At 37.3% G+C, this 17,492-nt stretch overlaps 2 protein-coding genes across 2 annotated transcripts; one reads left to right on the top strand and one right to left on the bottom strand.

Annotated features, from left to right (window-relative positions):
• Positions 1-984: 984 nt before the first annotated feature.
• BRIX1 (biogenesis of ribosomes BRX1) lies at positions 985-9,921 on the bottom strand (the record flags this gene model as incomplete). The annotated part of the gene is made up of 10 exons (XM_084233333.1): positions 985-1,411; positions 1,644-1,772; positions 3,008-3,109; positions 3,234-3,284; positions 3,439-3,512; positions 3,612-3,661; positions 3,930-4,000; positions 5,905-5,948; positions 7,310-7,421; positions 9,763-9,921. The coding sequence occupies 10 exons, from the start codon at positions 9,919-9,921 to the stop codon at positions 1,142-1,144; spliced, it is 1,062 nt and encodes a 353-aa protein (XP_084089459.1). The 3' UTR covers positions 985-1,141.
• A 1,359-nt stretch (positions 9,922-11,280) lies between these two features.
• Positions 11,281-15,748, top strand: RAD1 (RAD1 checkpoint DNA exonuclease; the record flags this gene model as incomplete). The annotated part of the gene is made up of 5 exons (XM_084232863.1): positions 11,281-11,475; positions 12,339-12,447; positions 13,040-13,298; positions 15,118-15,216; positions 15,565-15,748. 5 exons carry the CDS (start codon positions 11,281-11,283, stop codon positions 15,746-15,748), a joined length of 846 nt encoding a protein of 281 aa, XP_084088989.1.
• Between the last annotated feature and the right edge of the window lie 1,744 nt (positions 15,749-17,492).

The following is a 17,492-nucleotide window of genomic DNA, read 5'->3' as shown; positions in this document are numbered from 1 at the left end:
AAAAAGGGATTGAGGGCCTCCCCAGTGGCACAGCAGTTGAGTGCTGGACTGCGAAGCTGCTCGTAGCCTCTGCAGCACTGGTGGCCGATCCCCGGCCACCGGGCGAGGGTCCCACATGGCGCGCAGACCTCTCCTGCTATTTGCTGCACCCCTCAGCAGTATACTTCATCACTCTGCCTGTTCTGCTCTCCACTCTGACTCTGGTGAATTCTCTCACCCTCTCACGCTTGTGACTGTACCCAGTGCTTGTATAAATAAATAAATAAACCTAAAAAAAAAGATTCTTAAAAAAAATAAAGGATTGAGTATACAGGTATTACATAGAGTGGAATACTGTGCAATTACTAATTGTATTATAGGACATGTTCAAATGTTTAATGTGAAATAAAAATAAGTGGGTGACACCATCACACATGCATGATCCAACTTGATTAGTTATATACATATATGTATATATATGCATCTATCAGCACCTTATCTTGTCTTTCCATTCTCTCTCTCTTCCAGAACAGTAAGCCCAGAGCTTTTCACTTCAAATAAGTTCTTTCATGAGGGAAAAATCTAAATATTCTGGTGCCTCCTAATCTTTTCTCTTTTGACTATCAATTCTTCACACTATTAGTAATAGTAATTTCAAATGTTGATTCTCAAAATCTAAGAATTTCATTGTAGTTCTTGGAAGTTAAGAAAAGATCAAAAGTTAACTTTTACAAGGCCTCTGTAACAGGCGACTCAGGGACTCAAAATGTCTCAGTAAGATGCTTTCCTTTCTCCCAGTCTATCCCCACTTTACTATCCAAAGTTATGCTCTCAAAGTGCCTAAAGATTTGTCTTACAAGTGATGATGACGCACACATTCGTTTGAATTTCAGCTTTGCTAATCCAAGAAAACAGGCTTAAACCTTAGTGTGCTAAGTATTTTAATACCAAATGAGCCTTCAAATGAAAAAGAAATTAATTGATGAGTTCTGGTGATACTTTATTTAGAAAAACATAGCCATCACTGAAGCCACAAAATTGTAACTTTTCTTTCTTTTCAAATGCTACACTAATTAGCTATTAAGATAGTCCTGAATAAAAGTATTTACACAATGAATACAAAATAAATATAAAATAACTGAAAAATCAATTCTCCATTGACTCATTTTGTATTCCTACTGTTCATCTTCTGCTTCATTTTTCTTTGCCTTTTGTAAATTCTTTTCTTTCTTGTTGTTAAGTCAACTTTTGGCTCTGGTTTTACCCACTGTATTTCTACTGGTTTTTCCTCAGCTGGTGTAACAAAAACATCTTCAGTGGGATCATGTGGAAGAACAGTCTTTGGTTCTTTCTTTCTTAGTTTCTGCACATCTTTCACTTGCTGTTTCTCTTTGTATTTTGCGGCTGTGAGGGATCTTATAATACGCCGATGCTAGAAACAAAAACGTTAGGTGTTCTTGAAATAAACATTTTCTAATGGCAACGATATTCACTTATGAACCCTATTTGCCTTAACAATGTGTCATTTTAAAAAAAAAAGTGATTTGCAAGACTGTATGCAGCAAACCCAAGTTCAGTCTAGTTGACAGAATAGTAATTACTTGCCTGAATTATTTTGGCTAAACAGTTCTGGGACAACAAAGATAATAAACAAAACAACTTACCATGTTTGGTGACTGGTAATGAGGATTTTCATATAAAGTTGGTCCTCCAAAACTTCCCCGGAAAATCTTTATGAGATTTAAGACAAAACGAGGTCCTATTTCTACAAGAGCAGCATCTTCTTCTATGATCTTTAATAAAAAAATTTCATTTGGAGTTAGATATACATATTATTACTAAAAGATGCACTAGCTGTAACTTCATTACAAATGTGCCTAAAAGATCACATAAACATAGAGGTGAAACTTAGCAAGTGGTCAAATCAATATTTTCAGAAGTATATTACTAGTTACAGGTAGTTGTCATGGGAAAATGTTTTGTCAGTATGTTCTTTTAAAATCCTATAATGTGAATTTCATTGTTATTTTGCTTCTTACAACACGAATATTCTTAAACAACTGATGATAAAAATATTTTTAATACCAGAACCACCATAACAAAATATATTAAAGTATCTTATTTGAAACCTTATTAAAAGTTAAATCAATAGCTGAGTTGTTTTTGTAACTAATTCAAATTAGATTAAAAGACATATAAAAGGAGACATGGTCATTTTTTAATACTACATATTGAGGCCACTTTTGACCTGCAAATATTAACATTGTTGGTTCAGGTGTATCTGCCCTTAGAGGTTAAGAAGGGATAATTTTTATTTTGCTTTGCTGTTCTCTTCTTCCACCTCTCCATCTTTGGCAGACTTCTTATCCTGCCAAACTCCTACTTCAAGATTTCCAGACACCTCTCTTCCTGAATGAGTCACTGTATGATTCATCTAATAGTCCCATCAAACACATTTTATACGGGTCGTTTTTTCCTAAATCTTTACTCCCTTCTCTCCTCCCAGGTAGAGTCTATCCTCTTGGGGTAGAAACTTGTATTTACTGAACATATAGTGAATTCATTTCTTAGGAAATCTTTATACCATACCAACTGATAAATATGAAAAGAAGTAGAGAGAAATCATTTAAGGTATAATATAGTGCCATTTGCTCCAAGTTTCTGTGTGGAAAAGAAAGCTATTTAAAATACAAGGATTTAATCTACATTTTCTGTGTCCCAAATGCTATGCATCCCAATTTATGTCAAAGCATAATTAAAAAATTAATTAAAGCTCGGGGCCACCCTGGTGGCCTAGGAGTTAAGTCTCAGTGCTATCACCATTAATGCCTGAGTTTGATCCCTGGCCAGGGAGCTAACCCACTTATGGGGCAGCAGACCTCTCCTGTCTTTCCCTGCTGTTCCCTTTACCCGTAAATCTGCCTGTTCTGCTTCCCACTCCATCTCTGGTGAATCCTCTCACCCCTTGCACCTCTGGCTTATATCCCAGTTCTTCTACATGTTGGGAAAAAAAAAATTTAAAGCTAACCTGAAAGTTCCGAAACCATATCCTGTTATCCAAAATTGTGAATGTAAACACATGATCCACAAATGGTTGGCTTTTGGGATGATACCGTGGGGTGCTAAATATCTAGTTTAAAAAAAAAAAAGTTATGTTATATATCATGTAGGCGTTAGACAGCTAACTTATGAAAAAGCCCAAAGGACGATATTCATTTGTATTACTAGAAGTTCTTTCTACAAAAGATATTTACCTGAATTAAGAGTTCTTTTAACAATGCATAATGTGGTAATTCATCAAATGTCTATAAAAATAAAGTACACATATTATTTGACAACAATATACTTTGTTTAAAACTTTTATGTTTAGTAAATTGAATTACATAACTATAGCCAGTAAAAAACAAACATGCAGAGTCAGAAAAAGAAATTAAATTACATTAAATGAAAGACACTTACCGGGTCAAAAGACAGAAGGGGTCGAGAACCTTTTAAACAGTTTCCAGTCATCTTCAGCTCAGCTAGTGTATGAACTAGAAAAATTACAATGAAAATAAGTTATAATTTTGATACAATTTCCCCAAAAGTTTTTCAATTTTTTTCATAAAGTATTTTAAATTGAGTCAACTTACTATTTTGAACAAGGAATTTAGCAGATGGCCCATGAGGTGAATTTGAAAGCCTAAAAAAATATGAAGGAAGCTTTTTCAACTAACTAGCATTTAGAGTGCAATAAATGCTCATGACCTACTCAAAATTAAAAGACAGCACCAGGTTTTCATAATATTCATGTATTTAGTTTTCTTTAAAGGTTTCAAATTTTTTAAGCCAAATGAGTTTACTCCTTCCCTGCCCCCCCTTTTTAAACATAAAAGAATGAAAAGAGGTCTAAGAACAAATAACAAATCCACTGAAAATACTAAGACTTTATTTTTTATACATTTTCTTACCACATATAGAGATCTTGTTTCTTTTTAGCTTCAAAATAAATACATTTGTTGCAGTTTTTCATTTCACAAACCTAAATGGAGCAAGGAACAAAAAAATTAAGGGCATTAGAAAAATGAGAACTAAAGTAATTCAATGTATTTAATACGCAGATTCCGCAAAAAATATTTTAATAAAAAACAATTCAATGCAATCAACATTTTTAATCCCTTCCCCCTCCCTCTAAATTACACAGGTTATGGGCCTCCAAAGTTTAAATCTAGGTAAAATTCTTTATTCACAGAAAACAACCATTATAGGTCCTTGGGGATTCTCCTCAACATGTTTTGTCCACCTCTGGTGGAAGAATCTAAACTTTCTGGTCAAGCATTTTAAAGTTAACTGGACTCACTTCTGATCACTGGGAACCTCTTCTGACAACTGTTCCATGCACAAACTACAAAATTTAGAAGCAGAAACCCTAGGGATAATGCACACTACAATTAGCCTCACTAATCCTAGGAAAATGCAGTCCTTATAGAACCAAAGATATCCTTAATAATGGTCATTTCTAATTCTAGCTTATTTTAAGATCAAAAAACTTAAGTTTTTATCTTCCTAATTTATACTACCATTTCTGTGATTCAGTTCTGTAAAATCACTAAAGGATTAGTAAAAAGCAGAAATACACAAAACTACTTTCACGTTCAATTTAACTTCAATGTCTTGAAGATTTATAAAATCATACTTAAGAAATACACAAAAACAATATAGTAATGAAGACCTGTATTACTATGGTCTCTAAACAATCTGATACAGTTTGAAAAAATAATGAACTACCTGAAACCTTAAAACTAGTAAGTTAAAAATTCTTAGGCCCAAAGTTTTTGTTTCTTACTGGTCTTAGAATCAATATAATAGTCAACTGGCCAGCCTCAGTTGCTGAAAACCTGTACTATTTTATTTCTCCTCTTTTCATCTGAAATTCTAGTATTTGTTTATAACTTGTCTCCCTCACTAGATTATAAGCAGGATGACAGGGGCATTGCTTTATTGAACAGTATTCATAGCACACAGAATAATGCCACGATACAGCTGGGCCTCAGAAGTGTATGCTAAATGAATAAAAGTCACAGTTTAAAAGAATTACCTGAAAATAACTTGTGTAATTTTTTAAAAATCTACTTTAATTAAGGTTAGTATCTTCATCAATATTTTGCAACAATTTAACATGTCATTAGTTTGTAATATCTTAAACTCAAATACCACATACAGCATTCTGAATACTGGAAAAATGCTTTCTATAAAATGGGGGTCTTTAAAATATTTGTTTCTAATTATATTTGCCAGTTGATAGTTTTTATAAGTATCTACTATGAATTTAGCTCCGTACTAGAAATGGGGAAAAAAAGAATGAGATATGCTATCCATGTCCTTAGGAAATTTCAATGTGCTGTTGAGACAAACCAAATTAAGAATGATCAAGAAATAACATATACTGAAACACTAAATTATGAGACACAGTGAATACTATAAAAATTTAGAAGGCAGATTACTGAGGAGTTAATAATACTTGTATCTTCTAAAACAATTTAAGTCACTAAATAACTGACTTTTTAAAAAAATGAACTACCTTGGGGCCTCCCTGGCGGCACAAGGGGTTAGTCTCAGTACTATGAAGCAACCCACAGACATTGTGGCATGAGTTCGATCCCCAGAGAGCTAACCCACATGGTGCAGCTGACCTCTCCTGTCTCACCCGTAGCTCCGCTCAGCAGTGTATTTCAGTAGATCTGCCTGTTCTGCTCCCCACTGTGTCTCTGGTGAATCCTCTCACATCCACCCCCCTCACCCCGGCATATCTGGTCTACACCCCAGCTCTTATATGCATAAATAAATAAATCTTTAAAAAAAAAAAAGCCTACCTTTAGTATTCCAAAATATTTTTTAAGTGCAATATTCCTATAATATATTATTTTAATTAGTTTCTAAAATTACCTCATTAATCACGAATAACTTATCTTTGCGATCCATTTTAGTATCTATAAAAAGGCAAAAACAAATAGAAGATTTCAAATCATATTTCCAGAAAATTACATTTAAAATGTTTTACAACCTATATTAATTTTTATAATTATAAACATATAACCTCTTTAAACATCTACATTCTTTTTAAACGTAAAAATTAGTTCTGAAAAAGTATAAATTATGATTTAAGTATGTTTCTCCATCTTTATATAGTCTTATGAATTAATTTTAAAAACAGAAAAATCTTCACAAATCAAGGTTCTATGACTTCAGATTAAGGAAACACTCAATACACTATAATTTGAATTGAAAATTTCCTTCAATTTTGAATCATAGGTGTCACAGAAAACTGATTTTAAAAATTGGTTTTAGATTATCATGTGGAAAAAAATCTCCATATAAATTTTCTCTTACTACTTTCAGAAAGTTGAAGATTAACAGTAGATACCAGTTTGAAAAACAGTTAAAAATTAAAACCAGGGCCTCCCCGGTGGTGCAGCGGGTTCAGTGCCGCACTGTGAAGATGTCTGCAGCCTCTGCAGCATGGGTTCAATTCCCAGCCCGCCAGGGAGAAACCCACATGGCATGGCAGACCTCTCATGCCTCACCCACTGCTCCCCTCAGCAGTGTCTTCAGTCTACCTGTTCTGCTCCCCACTCTGTCTCTGGTGTATTCTCTCACCCTCCTGTGCCTCTGACTATACCCCAGTTCTTGCATAAATAAATCTTTTAACAACAACAAAAAAAAGGAATGAAAACCAAAACCTCCCAAGACACAAAAACAGCAGTGTGACTGCCAATTTGAAACTTAAAAAGAGACCTTCACTTGCCAGTGAGATGACCCACTGCTAAAAAGAATAGCTTGGATACTAAAAGTAGGCTGAGCCCTAAGATGAACTGGGTGCTTTAAATACTAGCCAAGGTCCATTAACTTTTAAAGTTTTACTTTTTTTTTTTTTTTAAACTAAGAAAGCAATACATAGCCATCCTGAATCATTTAGTGGGATAAGCCAACTCCTGACCTCAAAGAGCATTACAATTAAAGCATTCCTGGGCATTCAAGAAATGCTTCAACAGTATCAGGATAATTGTTTAAGAAAGTGAAGAGATTTAATGAATTTTGCACAGAACTTCTAACATCTGAAAAGATAAACTTTTGGGGCATTGTGGTTCTAAACCTTCCATGGTTGAGTCAAGGAAGTGTGACTCTAAGTGGAAATATATAAATAGGCAAATTTATAAATACAACTTTTTAAATTGAATATATTTGATACAACCTTGTGTGAATTTATGACATTCATGTTACTGTGATCCATTTCTACACTGTAAAGACTATTGTTCAAATGTTTAAAAGTATATGATACAAAGGTACCTACCTGCTTTTGAATGAGGCATCAACATTCTCAAGTCCTGCATCAAATGTCTTGTTCTGAAATTTATTCCTCTGGAGGAAAAGATGAGAATACGTTCCTTATTTTTCCACTTGCCCTAAAGAAAGAGAAAGTGTTTTAAAAAATTTTTAATTCACTTAAAACTATCTTGTTTTATCACAAAACTTCCATGTAGCAATTTGGATTCTTTTAATTCAATCAATCCATAGCATTCACTTACCAAGACTGGCCCCCCTGAAATATTCTCTTTGGATTTCTTCTTTTTTGGTTTTTCTTCAAACTTTCCAATTCTTCCTCCTGATTCTAACAATTCTCTCTTATACCTCATTTAACTTCAGCTGAAGGTTTAAAAACAACTTAGGTAAGGTACTCTCTCCAAGTATTTGCCTTCGCATCTCAAATTCAACTCTAGAATACAAAACCTTGAATCCAATAAATTCCTTGCTATTTTTCTGATGATATCAGACATTTTACCTACCCCTGCCTCTCTGTCTTCTACTTGCCACCAATCATAACCACTATGCTGTCAATTAACAACTCTTCCGTCTTTTCTATTCACACAACCCTAGTGTCAGACCCTTACAATCTTATACCAAGTGCATATTTTCTAAATGGTTGCCTTCTCTAATAGATATGATCTACTGGCTCCAACTGTATCTTTTAAAAGCACTGTTACAATCACATCCTCACCTCCCAAGGTTGTCTAAACAAATCTCAAAATGTTGTATCTTTAACAATGGATTCTAAAACACATATTTTTATCTTACTATTGCCTCAGATCAACCTTACACATTAGCCTATCTAGTTCTATTTTTAAATTTTCAGCACTTTTCCCACTCCAATACCTCTCACCTATTTCTTTTGGAATTCCTTTATATTGTTCCCTCTCATTTTTGAACAATGAAATTCCAACCCTACTTTGAGATCCAGCTCAAAGACTAGCACATTCATGATCCCTTACCAGATTACCCTGGGATAAAGTTTTCTTTATCTACTGCCATTAAATTTTGCATATTATGACTCAGATCACAGATACTATCCTATTTCTTCCTAGCTCCTTAAGGAAGGGTAAACTAACATTTACTGAAAATCTACTAAAAGTTCAGTTTATTTCTCACAAAAGTACATAATTTCTTCCCCTTAACTCGTGGATGATAAAAGAACTCAAAATGTCACACCGTTAACAGTAAGACTAAAATTTAAACACGTTTCTTTCACGCCTCAGAAGTAACTGCTTCCCTAGAATGTGCTGCCACAGCACAGAGTCATTGGTTTTCACCTACCAAGAGCTAGAGTACTATGCTAAGCTTAGTACTCTACAAAGTACAAAGACTTTAATAAATCAAAGCAATCCTTGTCGCCACAGAGCCACAGGGCTCTCAAATGGTTTCCAATTCTAAACTTGAGGCAAGTTAGGGCCAACAACTAATCTTATTTTGAATAAAGAGCGGCAACTTACATTAATTGTTCCTTTCCTTCTCAACTCCAACATTTCAGGAGGAATAGGCTACCAGTCTAGTTTCACAATTCCAATGCAAGATGAAACCTAACTTAGTAGTGTCTGGAACATTAAATTCTGTTGAATACCAGTGAAGCTCATACTATCTAGTCTAGCTTCCATTATCCCTTGAGAGGCAAAGACCTGATCAAGTATGTCATAGTCGGTCCCCAGGACAGCAACTTTTTAAAGGACGGCATAAGCAGCTTCAGGATCCCTGACTGACAGTAATTCACCATGGCAGGAAATACTAATCACTAGAAAAGATAAGCTCAAAAGCAAGCAGTATTTTTAAAAAGCATTATCTCTGGCCCCCACTTTGTTACCAGTAGTCAAAACACTGGACCTTAATACATTGAGGAGTCACCCCCTCATCCGCTATGGGAGCAGGAAGTACGTTCAAAGACCCGCAATGGCGTGGAAGCCTGAAATCACCACCGGCACCGACCCTACGTATACGGTTTTCCCTATGGAAGAAATACACGTGACCAAGTTTAATTTATAAATTAAGCACTACGAGAAATTAATCGCACTAATATAACAACTACAGCAGCATAACGCAAGAAGAAAAATGTTAGTGTGGTCGCTCACATCACCTTATTGCAATATTTACAAGCACGGCTGGCTAAAGATAACTGAAAACAGAAAAAGCGAAGCGCGGATAAGGGGATGCCACTGTAACTCCTAAGATGTCCCCCGCGCCCCCTTTTTTTGGGGGGGCCCGAGTAAAAGTTCCGAAATGCGCCTTCCTGCCGGCTGCCTGCTGGTCACATGCACACGGCTGATCTATAAACGCTGTGGCCAGTCCGGCCGGCTAGGAGGGCCGAAGCCCAGCTCCCGCGACGGCCGCACGACCGCGAAGCCGGCCGAGGGACGGGTAGCCCCGGGCAGGCCTGCGGAGCAGAGGCTGCCAGTGTAAACCCGGAGCTGCCCTCGCTACCTTGCAAACAGGGCCCGGGATGCGGTCTCTGTCTTCTTCCTTCGCCTCCTCCGCCGTGTTGCGCCGCTTAGCTGGCGGCGTGGCATCTTTTTCGCCTTTTTTCGGCTTCTTGGCCTTAACTCCCAAACCTCCACGCCGTTTCCTCTTGGTCGCCGCCATCTTGCCTCACCGCCCTTATTCCCGGCCTTCCTTGCGGCCCGGCCGCTCCCTCCCCTTCCGCGCTGCAGGGTATGTTGGGCTCCGCGCCGGTCCTCCAACTCTATGGTGCCTCCTTCCGGCCTCTGCGGCACTGCGCGCTCGGCGCTCTAGGACTCCAGTGTCTCGGTGGTGACGGTGGCCGAGGTGGCGGGGCGGTCTGAACTGAGTGGCGGGAGCCGCTGCGCTTTCTCCCCTATTTCCTGGAAGCTGCAGATCGCTTCTTTAGTCAGCTGGTGGGGGAGAGCTCTCGGGGGGGCTGGACCCCACCGCAAAGGTAGGGTTTCTGCGCCCCTGGATCCCGCACGCGTAGCTGCTGCGGCCGCGCGGCGGGCAGGTGGACGGACTCGTCTGGGTCTCAGGCTCGGTGCGCTCGGGTCACCTGCCCTGGGGGTGCTGCGGGGCGAGGCCGGGGGCGCGGGGCAGCTCAGAACCGTGGGGAGTCTTCGCCCCAACTTGGGAGTGGCGACATTGGCCCCCAACTACCGTGTTCGTTGCATGTTTACATGTTCACAATTTTTCGTGTGTTAACGTTCTCTAAGAACTAGGAAGCCATAGTTTGGAGAGAGAACTTCCCCCAAGTTAGAGAGTAACTTTGAATGCAAGTTAGAGTGACTCACTAGTGATGAGAAAATATATTTTTCAGCAAATGAATATAATAAAGATTCCAGCAGAACTTCCAGGCCAGGGGCAATGAACATGCCAATGCAGGCACAATCAATAAGTTTGCTTACTTACAGCTCCTTCCCTTTCAAGATTCATGGCCAGGGCCTCAGCAGTCCTATCTACAAGGTCGGGCAGCCGGCCAAGCTGGTATCTCTCTCCAAGGCCAACCCCGAATGCCTGCATCTTTTGCCCCTTGCCTTGCCCCCCTTGTCTGGGGACTTTGCCGCAAATGGAAGTGCCAGCTGAAAAATGTCCGTGTAACAGATATGGAGACAGTTGTGTATAAAAGGAACTCTTGGTCTTTAAACGGGTGCTCAGAACTTACGGGGCTCCCCAGGTCTGGGACCTCATGCATGAGTAATAAAGCTTCTCCTGACCTCACCATTCCTGAAGTACCGCTTATTCTTCCTCTGCCTGGGTAAAAGGCTGGAATTCATTTCTACAGCACTAGTAAGTGGCAGAGGTGGAGGTGGGGTTTTACCCTGGTCAGCTGAGTTCAACACTCTGGCCCTGTCTATGTCGCCTCAGGGTGGATTGAGGTCCCGGGCCTCGCCAGTGGTGATGGGGAGGTTTGATGGTTGAGTCTCAACTGTGTTTATTCATGGGCGCAGGCCTTGGCCCCTAGAGCATCCTTCCAGGCTGGATGTGCTGGGCACGATGCCCCTCCTAACCACACAGATCCAAGATGAGAACGACTACAGCTTAGTGGCCAGCCTCGACAACGTCAGGAATCTCTCCACTATCTTGAAGGCTATTCATTTCCGAGACCATGCCACATGTTTCGCTACTAAAAATGGAATCAAGGTTACAGTGGAAAATGCAAAGTGTGTGCAAGCAAATGCTTTTATTCAGGTATGGACACAGGCACCTTGAACCCCGTGACATAGGATATTCTTCACCCAGTTTAACAATACAATGTCATTGTATTATTGTCATTGTTTGAATTCTTTGTCTCTCTTGGTAACATTCTTTTCTTGTTTTACAGAGAGATGATCAAACTGTCTAAATTTTACTAAGCTAAAATGTAGAGCAGGCACTCTTCTGAATGTTTTATGTATTAAACTCACTTAATTTCTCATACTAGCCCTATGTGGTAGGTCTGTTGTTGTTCTCATTTTACTCATGTGGAAACTGAAGCATAGTTTGATTTGCCCGGTTCGCACACCCGGCAAGTGACTGAGTTGAAATGAAAACCTGAAACATGTTTCTAAAGTATATGATCCTTACAACTACCTGTTATTAAAAAAGATTTTTCCTTTTATCGGTTATAATGGAATTCTCTTTGAACACTCAAGTACACAGTATCACTTTGGGTATAGAGGGATAAAGACATGGTTCCTATTCTCAAAAGAAATTGAAAATGCACTTGTGCATTATCAGCTTATTTTGCTTTTTTCCACATGACAGTCATGCTGATGGGCACAAAAAAAGAAATAAGGGAGAATTGGGTGGAGGTAGTTTAGCTGCAAGAAGCTAGGTGCAGGACGCTTCATAAGGTTTTACATGGGACCAGAATCACTGCCATGCCTTTACCTATTAAGCAGTGTAATTCTAATGGAAAATAATTGAAAAAAAGCTTAAGATTTTTGGATCAGTAATCTGAAATTATTTTCCTGGTGTTGGTACAATATTGTTACTTTAAGTCTAGAGTCTTACATGTGAGTTTCATTCCTCTATGTATAAAGACATTTTCATGTTTACTTTTTTCCCCATAGGCTGGAATATTTCAAGAGTTCACAATTAAAGAAGAATCTGTTACTTTTCGAATTAATTTAACTATCCTTTTAGACTGCTTATCTATTTTTGGATCAAGTCCTATGCCAGGTGAACATTTTATTATTATTATAACAGTATAAAAGCATTACACACAATGGTCAAAATACAGAAAATTTATTAGTAACTGATAGACGTATTTCTTTAAAAAAAATCACTCATTTTTCACTGGTCTGTCGTGAGTTCTGACTTCACAATATTAATAGAAAATGTGCTTGTGGTTCTCTTCATTTTTGCAAAAGTATTTACATCTTTAATTTACAAACTTTTGGGATTTTAAATTTGAACTGACCAAAAAAGGAAACTTTGAACATGTCTTAAATAATCTTTAACATTGTGAACATTTGTTAGTTTTCCCTAACTTGTCCATAATTACGCAGTTGGTGGCAGAAAGAAATAGAAATCAATTCTCTTAACTCCCAGTTTATTGTTTTCAAAATATGTTGAGAATTTTTTTGAGTCATAAATTATGTCTATTTTCACATGCTTTCCTATAAAATACTTATGGTTAGGGATTTAAGATTGGTTATTCCATTACTATGGACATAAAACTATAAATACTCTTGTTATATGTATCATTTGTAGAGCCACTGAATTCAGAGCTATAAAGCAAAGCCCAAAGTATGATTTCTTTCCTTAGCAGGGACTTTAACTGCACTTCGGATGTGCTACCAAGGTGATGGTTACCCTTTGATGCTGTTTCTGGAAGAAGGAGGTGTAGTAACAGTGTGTAAAATCAATACTCAGGAACCTGAGGAGACTCTGGATTTTGATTTCTGCAGCACCAATGTTATTAATAAAATTATTCTTCAGTCAGAGGGGCTCCGTGAAGCATTTTCTGAATTGGATATGACAAGTGAGGTCCTACAAATCACCATGTCTCCTGACAAACCGTATTTCAGGTACTTGAAAGCAGTACAATTATATTAATGTCACCTTGATCTCCCTACTTACAGTTGCTTAGGATGCAGAGCTTTTATTATCCATGTTCTTACAGTTTTTAAAACCTTAGAGAGTTTTTATCCTTACCTTATCCTTTTGCAGATCAGGAAACTTAAGATCCAGGAAGGTTAATGCACTACTTAAAGCTTCCTAGTTAGGTAGTGTTGGTTTCTAAACGAGTGGCCCAGTCTCTTAATTCATGAACTAGTGGTTGTTTTATTGCTTTACCTATTTCCTCTTACAGATCAGGTTAATTATGAGGACAGTTAGGTTTAAACTTTGGAAAAGGTGTTCATATAATGTGGTATCTCTTTTCCTTTCAGGTTAGTACAGGATACACAATGAAGTAGTTGTTTTCTATACACGTTTATTCACTTAGTATGTATTCATCACCTACTGTACGTAGCTCCTTTATTAAAGAACACCATAAAATCAAGATAGAGAGGCCTGTGAAACAGCACTGGAGGAACAAAATAGCATGCCATTAAATACTAAAATATAAGAGAATAGTACATGAGTGTTGAGGAGGGATTGGTCTAGGTAAGCAGCTTAAGGGAGGGCGGTTTTTAGTGGGAATATAATGTCAAAACTGTCAAGCTGCTCCCGATTGTGCTTGCCCAGCAAATTATGAAATGGCAAGTCATTTTTCAGGATTAGAATTAGTTTATATAGAGAGTGTTTATATATAATGGCTTCTATTCAAATATTTTAGAATATGAAAGACTAAAGGGGCTAAATACATATGGAATGAGAGGTATAAGTTCTTTTTATATATCTACTTAAGAACAATTTCAGGACTATATGGCATGAGGCAGTTAAAATTTTGGCACGAAAGTTGTTAAAATATAACCAAAATGGAAATCAACAGAAGCCTATAAGTGGCAGTATGAAATGAAATTTCAGGCACTTTAACAGAATATTTCAAAGGATCCACATCTAAATGCTCTCTCTGTAAGGGTAAACTAGATGGATCATGGTATTGTTTATCTTCAACATGAACAATAATTCGGTGGTGGGGTACTGCAAATTGAAATTTTTTACTAGATACGTTGAACTTGAGGGAGCCTGTAACACTAGGGAGTATTTGGGATATACAGCGAGCTCAGGAGGTAAGACTGAGAATCTAGATTTAGGAATCATCATTCTGGCTGGGCATGGATGGGGTGGCTCTGAGAAAAAGGGTGCCTTAGAAGAAGAGGGGAAAGGTAGATCCAGGGAAAACCCAGCACCTAGGTTATCTATCAGGCTACTCTTAAAATAATCTAATCCCATAACATGATAAAGTTCTTAAAGACAAAACAAACATGTATAAATTTTCTACACATAAACCTCAGGTATTACCAAGCCAAGAATACCATAAAATAGCGTGCAGAGCAGTCTTAAGCTATAGAAAAGCCGTTAATTGTGTGGTGTGGCAGTAAAGATAGGGAACAGAGGATTGCAGACTTGCAGATGATACAGATCTGTTCGTCATTATTCCTAACTTACATATTTCTGATTTTAAGCTTGAGAAAAAGTGAATATCAGTCAGATTACAATTCCTTTTGTGACTGATGTTTTTCAAAGCTGTTTGTTGCTAGCTCTTCTGTACTCACAGCATCTTGTGGAGTCTTTCTTAAGGTCATTGTTAAAGTGTATTGTCTGTATTTGTTTACATATCTGTTTTCACTCACCAGAACGAACTTCCTTTAAAGGAAGTGTTTTGTTTTCTTTATTTAGATAATAATGTGGGTTATTGTTGGGCCAGTGAATAAATGAATTGTTCATTTTCTGCCATAGGTTATCTACTTTTGGAAATGCAGGAAGCTCCCACCTTGACTATCCCAAAGATTCTGATTTGATGGAATCATTTCATTGTAATCAGACGCAGGTCAACAGGTCAGTCCTCGTCACAGAAATTACTTTTGGTGATGAAGTTTAAGTTAAATATCAAATTCCTATTACATTTTTCAAACTTTTTAATTTGTTTATAGTATTTTAAAAAGTGAACAATAGGGTTCTTGATTTATTCAGGGGATTTTGGCTTGTAATAGTGGTACAATTCTTTAAATGAAGAGAAATATTAGTAAATTGGACAAGAATTTGATTTTCTTGTATTCGCTACTTGGTAATTTTTGGCTCATTTTTGTCCTTTACTTGGGAGTTATGAGCACTGCTTTAAGTGTGTTCAAATAACAACTTTTTATTTACTAACAACTTTATTAACAACTTTTTTACATTCTACAGATACAAGATTTCTTTACTGAAACCCTCCACGAAGGCATTAGTCTTGTCTTGTAAGGTATCTATTCGGACAGATAATCGAGGATTCCTGTCTTTACAGTATATGATTAGAAATGAAGATGGACAAGTATGTTTTGTGGAATATTACTGCTGCCCTGATGAAGAAGTTTCTGACTCTGAGTCTTAACTGTGACAGTTCACTGTGACATTTCTGTAAACACTCATGATAGGTCATGTTCTCATTCTGGGTATAGTACTCTTCATGATTTCTTTCTGGCCTTTCTAAAGGGAAGCAACATGGAGAAGAAAGGAGCACCCTGAGTTGCTGTGTATTTTGTAAAAAAGAAAATGTTTTCATGTAATAATCATAGATTATCTAGTACTTTGACTCTCCCAAGTTTCTGTCTTTTGAATTCATGGGAATCCTAAGATGAGTAAATTATGTGTTCAGTTTAAGTATGATATTTCAAGAGTCTAAAACTTTAATATTTGATAAAATCAATCTGAAATGTTCTTTTATTTACTTATTAGAAAAAAAAAAGGTATATGGTCATTGCTTATTAGTTTGAATTCTGGAGGCCCTACCTTAGGTTAGGGTACTCGAAGTGTGCTTAGATCAGCAATGTCGGCACCCCCTGGACACATGTCAGAAACTGTAGGAGTGGGCCTGCAAAAAAAAGCTTCCCCCAGGAAATTCAGATGCTTGTTAAAATTTGAGAGCCATTGTTTTAAAGGATACCTTGTTAACGACAGCTTTTACTTGGACTGGATTGCTCTTACATGTGATTTCTTCTCAAATATTCTGAAGTTTAGGCATTTCCAAACAAGTCTGAATAATAACTAGACAATTGGTTTTTAAAGTATACAATTTTGAAAAAATTTGTGAAGAGGATACGTACATCTTCAGAGTTACAGATTTCTTTCTTCTCAGTATTGCTCAGTGCAATAAATAATTAATAGGTACTTTCTGTTTTTAAGTTTCTCAAACAAAGATACAGAAAACCAGTTATTAAGCGATTTTGCACTTTCCTGGGTAATTTTCAATGTAATTATTTTTATATCATGTAAATATTTAATAAAGTATAATGCTAAAATTATCTAACATGTTTCCCAGTAGAAAAAATATTTAAAATGAAATATCTGTGCCGTGTGACAACAGCTCAGTGTCTCTCAGTGAGCAGGTACTATTGATCTTTTAAATGGGACAGTTCCAAATGGGAACTGCAGTCACCCAACTGCGGGATTCATTTAGTCTCCCTGGTCATGGTCTTACCTGGTGCTCTTCCACTGGTGCCCTGGGTGATGGTTGAGAACTGCTGAATGACAGTCACCAGAATCAGGATTTATTTGAAATGCCCTATTTTAAAATAAACCTCATAGCATATAGGAAACTGAAAAGTATAATAGCAAAGCCCCTCAGGGAAAGATTATATATATATATATATATATATATACACCAACTACCTACTACTATAGCTAGTAAGTATTTAATAAATATTTGTTAGATAATAGAATTTCCACTTTCAGGTTATATTTTTAGCATCTTGTTAGTCATTATTTCCCATTATTTGCCTCTGAATTTATTATTTTTTTTTTAGTGATGCATAGACCAAATGGTCTTTATTAATGTAGAAGCCAGAGCCATGTGTGACAGGTAGTTTCTGCTTTGGTGACTTGGAAGCTGGAAAACTTCACAAGCACTACCTAGGACCAAGTATGTCCCTAAAAGGCTATACAGTTAACCAGTACAACTCAAGACTTCTCTGAGCCAACACAGGGTCGGGGCCATGGCCTTACCTTGTCAGAGATTGGGGAGTGAAGATACCATAAGGGCTCAGGAAACTCAAGATCCCTCCAACAAATGGGCGAGCACACAGGTCAGCTCCACTGAGCACACTAGGTCGACTGCCAGGTGGTAGTGATGAATGGCT

Source organism: Talpa europaea (assembly GCF_964194135.1).
Source record: "Talpa europaea genome assembly, chromosome: 5".
NCBI classification, from domain to species: domain Eukaryota; kingdom Metazoa; phylum Chordata; class Mammalia; order Eulipotyphla; family Talpidae; genus Talpa; species Talpa europaea.
This window is presented reverse-complemented; position numbering and strand designations above follow the sequence as displayed.